This window comes from Penicillium subrubescens, assembly GCF_028828155.1.
Source record: "Penicillium subrubescens strain IBT 31985 chromosome Unknown utg000004l_segment0_segment0, whole genome shotgun sequence".
In the NCBI taxonomy this organism is placed as follows: Eukaryota; Fungi; Ascomycota; class Eurotiomycetes; order Eurotiales; family Aspergillaceae; genus Penicillium; species Penicillium subrubescens.
Window position 1 is genome coordinate 3023557 of NW_026643154.1, and position 17028 is coordinate 3040584.

Sequence of the window (17028 nt, forward strand, 5' to 3'; positions counted from 1 at the left end):
TTGGATCATCTGGGGACCCGGAATACTATGGGCAGCTTATATGCCTAGCTAGTCGACCTCGAGGCCGCTCGCAATTGGGAGATGTTTATTTCGCGAATACGACAGCTAGGGTTTTTTGACCTCTATATGGAAATACCTATATCTCATGTTCACGGCACAGATATCGAGAGAAGAATTCCTCAGGTATCCTACTAAGTGTGGATCAGACTCTAACATTCCTCTAGCCACGCCACCATTATAACTATTGTCCCACAAGAAGGCATTTTCATGCCAAGATGTGAGTGATGCTTTGTCGACTTGGAGAAATAACAGTGAATGAAGCTCTATCCAAATCTCCAGTTGCCACTCGGTTGTCATGTGTCAGTGAGTAATTGCGCCTCGTTCCACTGACCCGCTAATAAATCGCTAGTCGATTGTTTCCTGCTCAACCAGGTTCGATCGTCGCCGCTAAGAAGCGGCCACGAGGTTAGTCAACTATTCACCGGCTTGGCACATTCCCCGAAGTTCCTAAATGCTAATGGAAATACACAACCTGAAGTGTTAATTCGCTGGGCAATCGTTTAACCCCATGCACTCACTCCCTATGATACTACCCTATCAGCATGATGAACATCTATCGCCCAATCACAGCACGTTCTCTTCATCGCGATCCCATTCGTTCATCGATGCTAGTTTCTAATGATGCGTGATGCACCCTAGGCTTTTTAAAGGGAGTCAGTCTTTTACATATTCCCATTTTCTCCCTCCGACCTTACTACACTCGGTCATTTCCGTTTTTTTTTTTGCAATGCTCTTTCCCCGGCTCTTCAGCCTGGCTGCCCTCTCGGCAAGCCTAGCTGCTGCCGTCGAGCTTACCGGCTATGAATATGTCGTTGTCGGATCAGGAGCTGGTGGCGGTCCCCTCGCTGCCAGACTTGCTTTGGCTGGCCACAAGACCCTCTTGATCGAGGCAGGAGATGATCAGGGTCTGAATGCCAACTATAGTGTTCCGGCATACTCTGCCAAAGCTTCAGAGGATGGCGCTATTGCCTGGAACTTCTTCGTCCGGCATTACGCAGATGAAGAACGTCAAGCTCGTGACTTTAAAACGACATACGTGACCCCCGAAGGCGAAGAATACACTGGACTCAATCCTCCTGCGGGCTCAACCATGAAGGGCACTCTTTATCCTCGCACCGGGACTCTTGGTGGCTGCACTGCCCACAACGCTCTCATCACTGTTTACCCACACGAATCGGATTTCGATTATATTGCGACCCTAACGGGCGATGGGTCCTGGTCTCCCGCAAACATGCGCAAGTATTTCCAGCGCATGGAAAATAACAAATATCTTCTTCCTCTAATACCTGGCCATGGGTATGACGGTTGGCTGAGCGACGAAGAGGCGCCTATCAGTATCGTGCTGGAAGACCCCCAGCTATTGAGCATGTTACTCGGTGGCGCTTTTGCATTGGGAAATCATACGAACGCAGTTTTCAATATTGCAACTCTGTTGGCTGCCGATGCGAACAGAGACTCGAAGTCGCGCGACACCAACCCGGGATACTACCAGGTTCCGATTGCTACGGATGGTGGCAAGCGCAATGGTCCACGCGATTTTCTCGTTGCTGTGAGAGATGCAAAGAATTTTGATGGCTCGAAGAAGTATCCGCTGGATATTCGTACCAATTGTCATGTCACGAAAGTGACTTTTGAGAATGATACGTCTACTAGTACCCCACGTGCTACTGGGGTTGAGTTCCTCGACGGGAAATATCTCTACCGTGCTAGCCCGCGCTCTGCTACTGCTGCCAAGGGTGTACCAGGCAGTGCTACTGCCTCGCGCGAGGTCATCATCGCTGGTGGAGTGTATAATTCTCCCCAACTGCTGAAACTGAGTGGCATTGGCCCTGCTGATGAACTCACAAAGCACGGTATCAACGTGATCAAGGACCTTCCAGGCGTAGGAACCAACCTGCAAGATCATTATGAGACTGCCGTTCAGGGCCACGTTCCCAAGAACTTTTCGGCACTGGATGGCTGCACCTTTAACGCAGCACATGACCCCTGCCTGACTCGCTGGAAGAATCCGATTCTTGGTAATCGCGGCATCTATTCCTCGGCTGGATTCGCGAGCACTATGTTCTACAAGAGCTCAGTGACGGCCGACGATAGCTACGATGCATTCGTCTTCGGCGGACCCGTTAATTTCCGCGGCTACTTCCCGAATTATAGCATTAACATCACCGAACGCCATGACTGGTTCTCCTGGGCTGTTCTCAAGGCTCACCCTCGCAACACTGCCGGATCTGTGACTTTGCGCTCTGCCGATCCACTCGATATGCCGGAGATCGTCTTCAACTACTTCGATACCGGCAGTGGCGATTACAAGGCAGATCTGCAGGCCATCACCGAAGCTATCGGTCTCGCCCGTGACGCATTCGACCGCCAGCTCGTGGATGTTACTGAAGTGCTCCCTGGAAAGGACGTCACATCTAATGAGGATATTCACAATTATATCATGGACACTGCTTGGGGCCACCACGCCTCGTGCACTTGCCCTATCGGTGCGGATGATGATCCGATGGCAGTACTTGATTCAAAGTTCCGGGTTCGCGGTGTGAGTGGTCTTCGTGTTGTTGATGCGTCGGTTTATCCTCGCATTCCTGGTACTTTTACTGCTGTCTCTACTTATATGGTGGCTGAGAAGGCGGCGGAGGATATCATCAATGATGCTGGATCTAATTGAGAAGCCTGATGGAGATGTATATAGATAGTCCTTCCTCTTGTAATTAAATCATGTATCATCTTAGCTCTCCACCCGATCAATCCTAGTTTGACTGGAAGACATACTCATCTTTGTGCCAAGCACCTCGCCTTTGTCCCCGACTCCCCACCCCACGCCCTGCGAGTGACAGACTCCACTCGGCCCTCCCGGAAGATTACCTTCTTATAACTTGCATCAAATCATGTTTTTCACTTGTGAAATATCATTTTGCGGAAAACTCGAAGATGCGCCGCTCAACACGATCTTCAACTTACGAGTTGTCCGAGGTCGACACCGCCGTCCCCGAAAGTACTGATGTCGGTGTCAGTCTGGCGTTTCCAGAGGGCGGGCGCGAAGCCTGGACTTGCCTTCTAGGCTCAGCTTTGCTCATGTTCCCCTCATTCGGATTTCAGACAGCTGGTGAGATATTTCTTCAATAAGCTCAATAAGCTTGATGAATAGATCTAACAACCTCACAGTGGGATCGGTTCAGGACTATATCAGCACACATCAGCTAGCGGCATACAGCGTCCGAGATGTTGGCTGGATCACCGCCGTACTAGTCTTTCTGACTCTCTTCCTTGGTGTCCAAGTAGGCCCTCTCTTCGACCGCTATGGACCTCGCATGCTCTTAATCTGTGGCTCTCTTACCAGTGTGACGTCTTACCTGCTTCTGGCAGAATGCACCGAGTACTGGCATTTCATGTTGTGCTTGAGTGTCCTGGGCGGCATCTCTTCCGCAGTCATCACAACAGTCAGCATCGCGGTTCTAAGTCACTGGTTCTACCGACGTCGTGCTCTCGCCTCTGGAATTTGCATGAGCGGATCCTCAGCAGGTGGCGCAATAATCCCTCTCCTATTGCGAACCCTCTTCCAAAGATATGGCTGGACATGGGGCATTCGCATCATCGCCTTCATAGCGCTAGGCTGTTATTCAGCTGGAATATTCTTAGTCAAGGGCCGCTTGCCAGCAGGAACTGTGAGCAAAGCTATGATAGATTTCCGAGCCTTTCGAGAACCAAGGCTCTGTTTCCTCGCCGTGGCTGTTTTCGCATTCGAATTCATTATCTTCGGCTGTGCGGCACTATTACCCACCTACGTCCGCTACACAGGCCTCGACCTCAATGTTCAGTTCTACTCACTCACCGTGCTGAACAGCATGAGTCTGATGGGCAGAGTATTACCAGGTTTTGCGGCGGACCAAGTTGGTCGTTTCAATATCCTGCTCTTCCTGGCATTGATCACTCTTCTTGTCATGTCGGCCGTTTGGATTCCCTTTGGATCCCGTGATGAAGCTACGCTGTATGCGGTAGTGGCGATTTTTGGATTTGGGTCGGGCGGTTGGGTGTCTCTTGCGCCTGTTTGTGCGGGCCAGTTGTGTCGTACGGAGGAGTATGGTCGTTTCTATGGAACGATTTACAGTGTCGCGGCTTTTGGGGTTCTATTGACTGTGCCGATTGGTGGTGAGCTGTTGCAGTCGACGACGCCGCAGACTCTTGTTGGATTCTATTCAGCTGTCTTACTGGTTGGGCTGATCAGTGTTGCACTATCACGGTGGGCGCTGTTGGATTGGAGGTGGAAATGGAAGGTGAAAGTTTAGTTTGAAATGTGAATGAATATGAGGCAAACTTATTTCCTACGTGCGCATCTTCGATGCGCAGCCTCAAATTTCAAGAGCCGTGAAAAGCCAAAGTTTTACCTTATTTTAAGATTGCAATCTCTTCTTGGATTGATTGGGTGGCGCGCCAGAGCGCCATAGCGATGACCTAAAGAATTTTTGGATAAAGTACCGGGTATATCAAGACAAAACCTCAACATGCTTTTTGAAGACACATAGTCCACTGCCTTCAGACAATTTTCCCCCTTACAGCTGCAAGCTGTCAAAATCATCTCTCTTGCCATGATAATTCTGGCCAGCCAATTTGAACTTGCTGTTGGGAACCCATTGCACGAAGTCAACCATGTTCCGGGTAACCAAAGTAGCGGGATCCTGAACAATCTGCGTACCAACGCGGACATGGCCTTGCGCAACGGCTTGAATGGCCTATTTATCAAGTCAGCCGATATCCATGGAAGACCATTCGCCCTGACCCGCACGTTGTACGTGGGCAACGAGTACCAAAGTGCATGAATCGGTCCCGTATAAAGGAAAGGAAAACTCACTTTATCCACAAACTGAATCATTTTCTGTTCCCTCACCATCACAATTGGCAGGCGCCTCCGGCAAATAGCCGAAACTGTGAGATGTTCCACCTGGGACAACGCTCCTCCCTGTTCTCGTGACTTTTGGATAATACCAATGCTGTACAACTTCTCTAGCATAGCCGACTCCAGCTTCCTGCGTGTAGGGTCCTCAGGTTCCAGCTGCGAGAGCTTGTGCGCCATTTTACGCATCGATCCGCAGAGTGCATTGTAGGTATTATATTCGACATCCGTAATTCCGTACTTGCGCTGGATCTCACCAGCACGGTGGCCTTGATCTGACTTGTAGGTGTAAAGGTCGGTCTTCTTGAGGAGCCTGCGATCGAAAATTGTTAGGTCTGGGTTGAGGATAGAGCACGCGGTGCAAATGGAAGATCTTGAAGGGTGCGGACAGAGTCCATTTTGCACACGGTCTTGGTACTCACTTCTTCTCGTGGTGCTTGAGGTGTCGAACCATCTTGGCGGCTCTTTGACAGGTTTCGCTTTGACTGTGACTTGAAGCGAATAACGATAATTGGAGTCGAAATCGAGAGCTGGCGGTCGCGAGGAAAATGATCGCGATAAGAAAAATTCCGTTATCGGGCGGTGAGGTTCTGCCAACCCACGATAAACCAAGGTCACGGGACCTGTAGTTCGACTGAGCCTGATAGTGAAAAGATGCTATCTATTGATTGAATCTGAGTGGAAGTCGCTATGTTTCCTCTAGTCGGTATTAAAGCTTGGATTGACTCTTACAAGCTGGAATTTGAGAGTTCGATGGAAACGAACTGAAGTGGCTTATCTACATACCAGAGGATATATTCTGGAAAATGTTATTGTCCCAAGTTCAACACCAGAGATAAACAACCTTAAACCCGAAGTTTCGATTGGTTTCATTCATTAAAATCGTAAACTAAATTCAAAAACTAGCTATGCTGAAAGATCAATGGAAAATACATTCGAAAATGACGTCGTATCTCATAAGGGGCATCAACATAATGTAATGATGCTAGGATTCGCTGTAAAGTAAAAGCCATAAAGTAAAAGCCAAAAAAAAGCAAAGAAAAGAAAATCCGGCAAGTAATCACTGGTATCCCCAATGCAAATCATAATTCGTAAACGCTAAGTTGAACGATCACCCAGAAGGCGAGTTGTCTTCGTAATCTTCTCACTGAGAGAGCGGATATTCTGGGCACCCATGATATCCAAAAGAGAGACATCAGCTTTCAGCTCCTTGACAATCCAAGAGCGGAACTCCATTGCGACTAGTGAGTCGATGGCCCCGAATCCGAATCTCTGAAGGTCAAGGTCTGACATCGGTATTGAAAGAAGGGAGGAGAGTCTCTCGACAATTCCATTAGATACCATGGAAACTGCGTCGTCGACCGAGGACACTGAGCTTAGAAGAACTGCAGTGCTGATTGTTTTTTGGTCAACCGATTCTGCAGCTTTTGCAGTGAAAATGGTGCGTTGGTGGGTGAAGAGAGAGTAGTTGAGGTATGTTGGTGGCGGAATGCCATTTTGTTGACATAATTCCGCCGTTGGGAGGCCCAGCACCAGCTGTGACTGGGGTGTAGATGGGTGATGGCTGATCTTCTGATATCTTGGATCAATGAGGAATTCAATGGCACCGTGAACTTCATCTTCCTGGAGTAGCTCGAACAACGTAGCTGTTTGAGTACGCATTGATTCTTTGTTCTCTGCCACCCAGCCGACATTCGATACGCTGCCCAAGTCGAGGCTGTATGTGTTCATTCCTTGTGCAGTACGGTATGCAGCGAGGGCATCTTGGAAAGTGTTTCCTGCGGCATAATTGGCCTGGCCACGATTACCGAAGATACCTGCGACCGAAGAAAGCATGACGAAAAAGTCCATGTTGGTCGGTAGGAGCTCATGCAAGTTCCAGGAGCCTTGGACCTTGGGTGTGATCGCAGTCTGCCAATCACTCACGGACATACTCGCGAAAGCGCCATCCTGCAAAAGAAATTAGTACACAGAGAATCAGGCCGATAAAATGTTGACTTACCCGCAAAGTCATAGAGCACTGGATACACCCTTTGATAGGAGGGAGAGAGGCTGCACAATCCTCGACGACAGACTTGACGTGATCGACATTGGCAACGTCGCATATAAAAATGCGGGCCTTGCAACCAGCGCCTTTCAAATCGTCCAGCATTTCCGTTACAGGTGGGGATACACGACCTGAACGGGAAAGGAAAACGACGCTCTTCGCGCCACGGGCTGCCATCCATCGGGCCAGACTGCGGCCTAAACCACCCAGTCCACCCGCAAGAACATAAGAAGCCTCGCTGTCAAATTGGTATGGCGATGGTGCATCAGGGATCACGGGGATGGGATCAGAAGGATCGTATTTGAACACGACCTTTCCAACTCTTCCCTTGCTGCTGTCCAGGGCCTGATCGTGTTCACCGATTTTGGTGAAATCCTTGACAATCAAGGGTTGAGTCTCATTAATCCCACCTTCATTGTACAAATCCATGGCCTTCTCCAGCAGATCTCCGATCAAATTCGGCCGGTGCTGAGCCAAGGAAGAAATATCAAGGTTGGTGATGGTCACGTTGGACCGCACCGAAGAAAGGTCGAGCATGGTTTTATTGAGCTTCCCATTTTTGCCGACATGAAGGAAGCTCCCAAAAGGAGCCACACAAGCCAAGGACTCTTGTAGACTCTCACCAGCCAAAGTATCGAAAACGACATCAGCTCCTGCGCCATGTGTGTATCTCATGACACCGCGAGTAAAGCTGTCAATCTGTTGGGAGAAGACTTGGTCCTCAGGTACTCCATACTGAGAGGTGAGGAAGTGTCGATCTTCCACTGTCGACACAGTTGTGAATATCATTGCGCCGATTGTCATGGCATACTGGATGGCAGCCTGACCAAGAGGACTTGCTCCGTCATGAATCAAGACAGTCTGGGATTGGGATAATCTTGCCACATTTACTAGTCCGTAGAGGGCAGTGACAAAGACAGAGGGGAAGCTAGCAGCAACATCAAACGACATTCCTGTGGGGATCTTGGCGGCCAGTCTTTGATCAAGTCGCGCGACAGTCCTGAAGCAACTCTTGCGTTTGTCGCCGGTGAGAAAGACGACGTGATCACCTGGAGCGAGGTCTTCCACCCCTGATCCAACGCGTTTTACCACGCCAGCAGCTTCGTTTGAGGGATTGAGACTGTTGCTATCCGGATTGAGACCCACGGCACGAACTTCAACCTCGATTTCCGTGCTCTGAATAGGACCTTCACAGGATGTATCTGTTGACCAATAAGGGTTCTGTGTGCCAAGGCTTGAGAGGTTCAAATCCATGGGACGATCGATCTCTCCAAGGCGCTTTAGTTCCGGTCTTGAACTTGACGCCTGCGCAGCGAGGAAATCATCTGGTTCTTGCCACTCGCGCAAGCGACCAACTTCGAGAGTTCCATCTCGCAGGCGGTACTCGGCATGACGGTCGGCTGCCACAGTTGCCGAAAATTGATATTCGACGATCCTTTCGATCCATAAGGCCAGGTCTCTTCCGCTAGTTACTGAGGAATCGAGGTCCAATGTCACTATATTCGAGCCATCTGCATCGCGTTCCCATCGGACTGTCCGAAGCAGACCCATGCTCATACTGGTCAAGGGTTGGGCGGAAGGGTTTGGAGTCACCCAGAGGATATTTAGACATTCCATGAGCATTGACCTCAATGCAACGAAGTCCTCTTCCTTGACGTCTGAAAGATACGGGATTTCCAAATCAATCAACGAGATGTAAAGCGAGTTGGATCCAGTGACGCGGTTGAGTCCTGACGGCTCTATCACAGACACATTCCGGCATTCTCCATTTTGCCGGAGAACATCTTGAAGGTTTGTGACTGCATCCGCGCTTGTTGATGACCCCGTCGTAAGGATAAAGATGTCTTGGGAAGGCACATTTGGCGGAGTAACGGCAGTCGAGACAAGGATGCTTTGCCACGTCAAATCCTCTTCAGTAGAACTGGGGTATTCGATATCAACACCCGAAAACCCAGCGCCGGCGAGAAGCTTGTTCCATTCACAGGATGGAATGTATGGACACCATTGTCGCGTGGGCTCATTGCCAAGCCACCACCCAGGAAGCTGGCCAAAGACAAGCGGGTACCATAGGAAATCCTGTCGAATCCCCTCTTGCATGATCAATTGACCACCAGGTCGAAGAAGAGATCTGAGATTGCACAGGGCATTTTGCAAATCCGCAGTGGCGTGGATAACGTTCCCCGCGAAGATCAAGTCGTAAGTGCCAGACTGAAAACCTTGTTCGACGGGATTTCTACCAATATCCATTGTCTTGAGATCCATGATGCTGTTCCATGGTTGGAATCTTCTTTTGGCTTTATCGAAGAAGCCGGATGAGATATCGGTGAACGTGTAGCTTGCAATGCTTCCTTTGGCGGGGTCCGATTCGGGTGAAAGTACAGCGAGAATTTCTGCTGTGAAGCTGCCGGTTCCACCTCCAACTTCCAGAATATTCATACTAGAGTATTTGTGACGAAGGAGAGTGAGGTGGTTCTGCAGATACCTGGGCAAGTTGTACAGCTGAAGACCCTCCTTGTACACATCCTCCATGATATTGTCTTGTCCGAACATGAGATGGAGAGGGTTAATCTCGTTTCGCATGACACCGACAATGTTGCGGCCCATTCGGATGGTGATGGCCCCTTCGGCGCTGTGTCCTTCAACCTCCCTATAGAGGGATTCTTTCAGTGACTTGTCGTGGGCTAACTCGCGGAACTTGGAGTGGGGCAGGTGGATGATGGCGTCGTTCTGCAGCTTCTCTCGCATGTGCTTCATCCAGTCGTGAAATCTGCGTAGATGTAGATCAAGTGTGGTGATATCGAGGTCCTTGAGCTCATGCAGTGCATCCATGACATGAAGCATTGTTGCAAGTTGAAGCCGCTGAATCCACAATCGATCCTCGCTATTACCGGCTTTCTCAAGTGGAACCAGATCACAGGCAGACTTGGAATTGAGAAAATGGACATCGGGCTTCCAGTCAACCAGAGTGCATAGTTGACGCTTGGGAGTGTCTTCGGATCGCGAGTCCAAAGGAGTGAGTTCAATGTCATTCATCGCGATGCGGTGCCCTTTGGTGTCGGCATCGAATACCTGTATGCGGCCTTGGAACTTGCCAGCCCCTGAGAGGCAGACAGATGCATGCCCCATGAATTCATGCTTCGGCGACGAGTCAATGTCGGCTGAAACCCACATATTGCGAATGAATGTTGGGAGCCGGATCGAGTCAAGGGAGTTTTTCCCATTGAAATCAATCACTGCCGCGATCATCATGTGGATCATACTGTCCATGGTGGCGGGATGGATCAAATGAGAATGCATGTACTGCTTTGGCATTGACTTGGCAATATCAGGAGTAGACACAGTGCCTGTCATAGTACCCGACCCCGAGCCGCTAACACGCACATCACCAAGGTTCTGGAAGAGAGGTCCGAAGTCGAGGCCCTCTCTCTGGAGATTCTTGTAGATCATCGGGAAATTCATAGATCGGGTACAGTCATCCTCGGCCTGTCTGAATGCTTCCAACTGGGCTTGCACTTCTGCCTTCGCTTCGCGACCATTGTCAATCGGATCTGCAATCTTGGCAGATTCAACAGCGATATCACCAGAGCAGTGCTCAGTCCATGTATCGCTCGACTCATTGTAGGAGCTGATATGGAAGCGACGCCAAGATCTGGTTTCAGATGATGGCTCTGTCGGTGTCATCGATAGACTGATTTCAATACCTTGTTTCGTATCCGGAATAATCAAGGCTCTGTGAATGGAAATATGGCGTAGTTGAAAGCCGTTGAGCTTTGCATCACCGGCCAACTGCCGACAGGCCTCGATTGCCATGACTAGAAAACCGACACCTGGATAGACATAATTTCCCGTGACCTTAATAATATTAGTAAGTGGATTGAGCAAAAAGGAATGAAAGCCTTACCATGTGATCCCGTAGCCATGGGTTCTCTTCTAACCGAACGAAATGTCTCCATCTTGGGAAATTGGGATCCCAATCCGTGACTGGAGCACCGAAAAGATCATGACGAGGATACTTCCTGTTCCGCAAGTTTCTGCTCAATCTACTCTCGTAGAGAACCTTCTCTGTGTGCTTGAAGCTATATGGAGGCAAGTCAACCAGAACCTGGGGCTGTCTCCTTCTTTGAGACCGAGAGGCGAGATTGATCTTGTGCAAGTCCAGCGGATAGCCATTGACTGCCAGAGACCCAACAGCGTTGAGTAGAACATTCAGCGTATGATCATTTCGCTTCAGTAGACTCAGATATTTCACATTTGACTGGTCCTTGCTCAAACCCAGTGTCTCTTTGATGGCGCTTTGTAGTGTCGAATGAGGTCCGACCTCAAGGATGTGAAGATTGCCATCACTGGATCCATCTATCATTGCCCGCGAATGCAATTTGCTCAGGCCAGTGGTAAATTTGACAGGCGAAACCATGTTATTCACCCAGTACTGACCATCAAGATGCTCTTGCTGGACCTCTTCACCAGTCACAGTGGAGAACATATGCACCAAATGTGGCGTGGCTAACCGACTTCCAGTGTTGAGTGAACCCATAAGGTAGAGATACTCTGGGGCAATCGCTTCCATGTGAGCAGAGTGGTATGCATTTTGAACATTGAGTTTCCGCGCAAATACCCCATCAGCATCCAAGAGCTCTTTTAGTGCGTCAACCAGGGCCTCGTCACCAGAGACTGTGTTGTTCTTCGGACTGTTGTGACAAGCAATGATGAGTTCCCCTTTCAAATTCTTGCGAACTGCATCAAGATATGCTTCAAGGCGGGATCCACTCAGACCAACAGCCATCATTGCGCCGTTGGCGGCAAATTGCTTGGATGAGACATAACCACGGAAGTATGAAACCTTCCAAGCGGCCTCACGCGATAGCTTACCCGCACAGTAGGCAGCTGCAATTTCTCCAGAGGAGTGACCAGTCACGTATTTTGGAAATATCCTCCAGCTTGCCAGGAGATCAACCAATGCTACCTGCAATGCTGTACAGACTGGTTGGGAGATTTCAGGAAGGTTGATCCGTGTCGACTTTTCTTCGGCAAAGAGCTCCTCTATAATATTCGTTAGCTTTGATCGACCTGTAGCTTGAACATATGTGCCTTACCAATCAAGAACCAGGGGCTTCCAAGCCTGTGGATATGCTCCGAGGCTTCTTCCAATGACTCTTTGAATACTGGATAAGCCATCAACGCCCGACCCATCGCTTGGTATTGTGCACCCTGCCCGGTAAAAACGAAGCAGATTTCCGGTGCCGTGACCGTCCTTGTCACGCTTGAGAAGTCAGAATCCGCCAGTGTCCATGCAAGCTGTTTAACCGTGGATGCTGTTACAAAAACCTTCCATGGGAAGAGCGATCGGTGGCGAGAAAGGGTTAGAGACAGGTCATCAAGCAGTTGGTCAGTTGGTTGTGGACGTTTTAGTTTCTTGTTCAAGTAACTGGCATATGCAGAGGCGTTCCGTCTCACACCATCTTCGTCAAAGGCAGACATCAAGAAAAGACGAGGAACCTCAATCAGACTACTGAAGTCTGGGGGTCCAAAGCCAGGCGAGGTACAGAAAGCTTCGCTAGTGGGCGTGTCCACGAACACAAATTCACTCCCCGAATGGTCGCTTTCGTCTGCAGAATCGGAGTGGCTGTAACTGTCATAAGTCTCATATCCAGACCCTGACGGTCGCCTTGACAGAATCTTTGCAGTGCGCGGGACAGTAGGTGTTGTGTGATGATTTGCCGAGATTCTGCGTTCCTGGAGATAGTGGTAGGCATCATCCAACACACAGTGAGCATTGGTGCCTCCGATACCGAAGGAATTCACGGACGCTCTGCGCAGTCCCTTTGATGGCCATGGGGTTTTCCGAGTTGGAAATTCGATGTTCCAATCTTTGACAGGGATCTTGGGATTAATCTCTCGCAGACCATGATTGGCAGGAATGATTCCCGACTCAAGAACAAGGACAGACTTGATGATGCTGGCTATCCCTGATCCCCCCTCCAAATGTCCAATGGTAGACTTGACTGAACCAACATAAAGAGGACCATTGCGACGGCATTTGAATGCTTTTGACAAAGCTTCTGCCTCTATGGGATCGCCAGTGCTGGTGCCAGTGCCGTGTGCCTCAACAAACCTGGTCTGCTCCATGTCCAGTCCGGCTCTCCAGTAGACTTCTCTGATAAGTCTCTCTTGTGCATCGGCACTTGGTACTGTGATTCCAGGCGTGCGACCATCCTGGTTGACGCCGGTCTCCCGAATGACGGCGCGGATAGTATCGCCATCTCGCACCGCAGCGTGCAATGGCTTCAGGATTACAGTGCCAACACCCTCCCCGCGGGCGTAACCTTCAGCACGAGCATCGAAACTGAAAGAGCGCCCTTGAGCTCCAAGCAGACCGTGATGGGCCATTCCGATTGTCTCGACAGGGTTCTCTAAAACGCTGACACCGCTGACAACGGCCTCGAATAATTGTCAACAATTGACTGTAAAATACAGTCAGTGCAAGGAAAACTTACTGTGTTGGTCTCTCGGGCTCGCAGACTTTGCACCGCGAGGTGCAATGCTACCAGACTACTGGAGCATGCTGTGTCAATGGTCATACTGGATCCTTTGAAGTTGAAGAACCAGCTGACTCTGTTTGAGAGGGTGGCATTCGTTACCCCGGTTGGCTTATACTTAACCGCAGTTTCTGGGTCTGAATTGAGAATCCCGAGGTAGTCATGATTGAAGCCGCTGACAAAAACGGACGTATTGGATCCCAAGGCACTCTCCATGGGAATACCAGCGTTTTCCAGGGCGTGATACACATTCTCCAGGACCAACCGCTGTTGCGGATCCAAGGTCAAAAGTTCATTCTTGGAAACGTTGAAGAACGGCGCGTCGAAGAATGCCGGATCTTCAGAGAGGAAATGCCCTGCTTGGACGTGGAACTATAGATGTGATACATCCGTCAGCCACAGGCTCCACACCCATACTTTCCATCATGCAAATCATCAACCAGAAAGACTAACCGTGCCTCCATGTTCCGGATCTGGGTGATAGAACGCATCAGAATTGAACCGTTCCTTGGGAATGGAAGACCAAGTTGAGCGTGCTTCCAATAGTAATTGCCATAGATCTTCGGTAGTGGCTGCATCCTGTGAGAAATGAGTGGCCAGGCCGACAATAGCAATCGGCTCTAGAGTATCAGCGGGTGCGACCCGATCGCCACTGGCCCGACTGACCAGTGACAAGGGCCGCATCTTGTCTTGTTGTTGTCTGGATCGGTGTATATCAAGAAGGTTTCAATAACGGAATGGTTCCCCGGAACACTGCCCGATGGTGAGAGAAAAGTGAGGTGGAGCTGTCATATTTCTATTCTCGAGAGGCCGGGGTCAAGGTCCAACTTGGCAAGGTCCAAGCTATTCCACCAACAGAGTTTAGAAGCGATGGAGGACTAGAGTGGTGTGGAAGGAACGGGATTTGCATGAACGACGCTATGACCAAGCGCTGGTACAAGCCCGAGGTAGACTTGCGATTCAGTTTGATGCACAGGCTGATGTATTTTTGGGATTTGGGGAGTCGGGGGAGTCGGGAACTATCTGGGCCTGAAGCAGCATGTAGGTACGTTTGTTGTTCACCAACGAACACCGTCCAAGGCTGAACCGTAAGAGGGAAAGATGGTGCAAGTTGAAGCTTCGAAGGTCTCACGTGTTGGCGATCTGATGGGAGTTTCCCTCTTTATTTTTTGTCATGAATTATTTCCCTTCCTTTCTCTCTTCCCTCCCCATCAAACTGTGGATCCCGAGTCGCGCGAGAACCCTCCGCAATCAAAAACCCACTCCAGTTCTCTTCAGTCCTCAATACACTTGGGAAATTCAATTGCAATTATCGCACTTCCTACTCGCACGTTCTACTGCATACATGGGCCCATTCCACCGGGTAGCAAGTTCTGTACTCCTTTTCCGACGGACTGGACCCGTGGGGGTAAAGACGAACGCTGGATGGCACACTGCTGCAAGTCCCAACGCCCGCAGATCAAGTTCAGGTTTCCCGCTTCTAACGGCTGCAGGCTCAGGGCTGTCATTTGTCATTCTCCACTGACGCTAATTGGCCACGAGGGCCCCAGTCCATCAATGGTGGTCGCTTCCCCTTTCCTATCGTCTTCAGTCCGTTCGCGCCAGTTCGCAGGCCTGCGTCGTTCTGCGTTCGACTTCCCAATAATGACATCTTCTGCAGAAGATCGCCTCCGGAGTACTCCGTACAGTAGACACCAGATGTGCTTTTTGACCAGGGAGCTCCTTGAATCTTTGTGGAGAGTAAGCCACTTGGAATTCCAAGAATTCTCCGAGCCGGGACCTTTTTCACCCAACCAAATTGCTCCGTCTACACCATCCTGAAATTGACCCTATCATCTGGCTGGAGTAAAGTCTCGGCTCTCAGCACACAAATAATCACATATCAGAGGGGGGCCTCACCATCATGAGGTGACGACTGTTGTTCCTTATTTTGCCAGTCCAGGCCCACCTTTCCACCTGGTTGATCGTCGCGCATTCTTGCTCAATCTCGGGGGCTTGCTTATCTGGGCAGGAGTGAGGCACCCGACAGCATGGTAACTGGCATGCTTCAAGCGCGCCCCACTCTGAGTGGCTGTTCTGGACGACGGATGAGCCGGGGACTATCCACATTTCGCGTTTTCCACGATCCTGGCAGATGCATGAGGACTGATTGGGATGATCATCTAACATGATGCTCTGGTTAATAGACTCTGACTAGCGTGCTTCGACCGCAAAGCCTTCGTTATGAAAAGTACTGTCTAGACCCCGAACAGACGTTGATTTCCAAGGGCCGGAATACTTTTGACATCGCGCTAAGGTGCATCTTTCAATGCAACTAACCCCGCCACAGAACGTGGGAATCCCACATTGGTCCAACTCACCACATTATGCCGGTACATACCTTTTGCACTTGCATCAAGCGGTGGTCCCCGGTTATGGAAATAGTGCATCCGCCGTTATTGACCAGGTGAGCTTTGGGGAACACGACATGCAAACTATGCTTTCACGCTATGCTTCCGTGGGGTTAGGCCCCGCCATCTACGACATCCTCGGGCTCCTGTCATGCTTGTAGATCTATCTCGGGTCGCTTGGTTGCCTTCAATTGGGATAGCTGATCTCAACTTTCAGACTTTCCGGGTGGAGGATGATTTGGAATACTCCATTTGCCTTGGATTAACGGACGGGCGAACGGGATGGACATCACAACAATTAACGTGTCGCCATTGGTCAAACTTGGTTCACAAAGCGCTGATAGACTTCCCTCGGTCCGTCTAGATTATTAACAGTAAGCGGGGTTGAGGGTTCCAAATCAAACCATGGAAGTTGTTCTCCATCCAACGGGAATTTCGAATCAATTGGTTTCGATGTAGTTTCAGGAAAACTATTCACTACAAGAGCGGTTGGTGAACCATGGGCATGGGACACTTTCCCAAATGTCCCAGACTGGGGTCTGACATGCGCTGCCCTCTAACACAAATACGGGCAACTTCCAGCTATAAACTATGACATCGAGCATGTCGAGCATTCCTCTCCTGATTCTCTTTCCCCTCCAACTCCCTCCTCTTTACACCTCCCTCCTCTTTACACCTCCCTCATTTTCAATCCTCCATAACTGAGACATCACACCGCTGTTCCTCTATATGGAGCCAGGGCCATGACTCGCAACAACCCCTAAATTGTGAGCGGATCGCGGGACGGGTGGAAGCACTTCCGTCGGAGCCGGCGCCCAGGGGCAGGGCACCCAAAAGGCCCAGACCGTTAGCACTTTATTGCATTATTTGTATCCGATTGGACTCGAATTTGATACTATCCATCTTCTACAGTATGTCTTTGTCTGTTAGGCACGGCTACAGCCGCGCGTCCGACCCGTTGCTCTAATGTGGCTCTTTCAGGCCAATTGCATAGACGCGAGTCAGTGGCTGGATACAGCCGACTTCAGCCTCGTGCATCATGTGAAAAGGCATCCGAAGTCGATATTGAAAGAAGCTTGGGGCGCTTAGAGAAAAAGGCATGCC

General features: G+C 50.0%; 4 protein-coding genes across 4 annotated transcripts; 2 read left to right on the plus strand and 2 right to left on the minus strand.

The window, feature by feature from the left end:
• Nucleotides 1-787: 787 nt before the first annotated feature.
• N7473_006123 (GMC family oxidoreductase) lies at nt 788-2728 on the plus strand (the record flags this gene model as incomplete). The annotated part of the gene is made up of 1 exon (XM_057152063.1): nt 788-2728. The coding sequence occupies one exon, from the start codon at nt 788-790 to the stop codon at nt 2726-2728; it is 1941 nt and encodes a 646-aa protein (XP_057009868.1).
• A 263-nt stretch (nt 2729-2991) lies between these two features.
• N7473_006124 (putative MFS monocarboxylate transporter) lies at nt 2992-4346 on the plus strand (the record flags this gene model as incomplete). Its single annotated transcript, XM_057152064.1, has 2 exons — nt 2992-3166; nt 3226-4346. 2 exons carry the CDS (start codon nt 2992-2994, stop codon nt 4344-4346), a joined length of 1296 nt encoding a protein of 431 aa, XP_057009869.1.
• A 102-nt stretch (nt 4347-4448) lies between these two features.
• N7473_006125 (snoRNA-binding rRNA-processing protein IMP3) lies at nt 4449-5464 on the minus strand. Its single transcript, XM_057152065.1, has 3 exons — nt 5374-5464; nt 4910-5264; nt 4449-4790 (listed from the first exon to the last, which is right to left on the minus strand). Exons 1-3 carry the CDS (start codon nt 5403-5405, stop codon nt 4611-4613), a joined length of 567 nt encoding a protein of 188 aa, XP_057009870.1. The 5' UTR covers nt 5406-5464; the 3' UTR covers nt 4449-4610.
• A 585-nt stretch (nt 5465-6049) lies between these two features.
• On the minus strand, nt 6050-14218 carry N7473_006126 (type I polyketide synthase; the record flags this gene model as incomplete). Its single annotated transcript, XM_057152066.1, has 6 exons — nt 6050-6901; nt 6954-10850; nt 10900-12038; nt 12092-13436; nt 13493-13906; nt 13988-14218. The coding sequence occupies 6 exons, from the start codon at nt 14216-14218 to the stop codon at nt 6050-6052; spliced, it is 7878 nt and encodes a 2625-aa protein (XP_057009871.1).
• Nucleotides 14219-17028: the final 2810 nt, after the last annotated feature.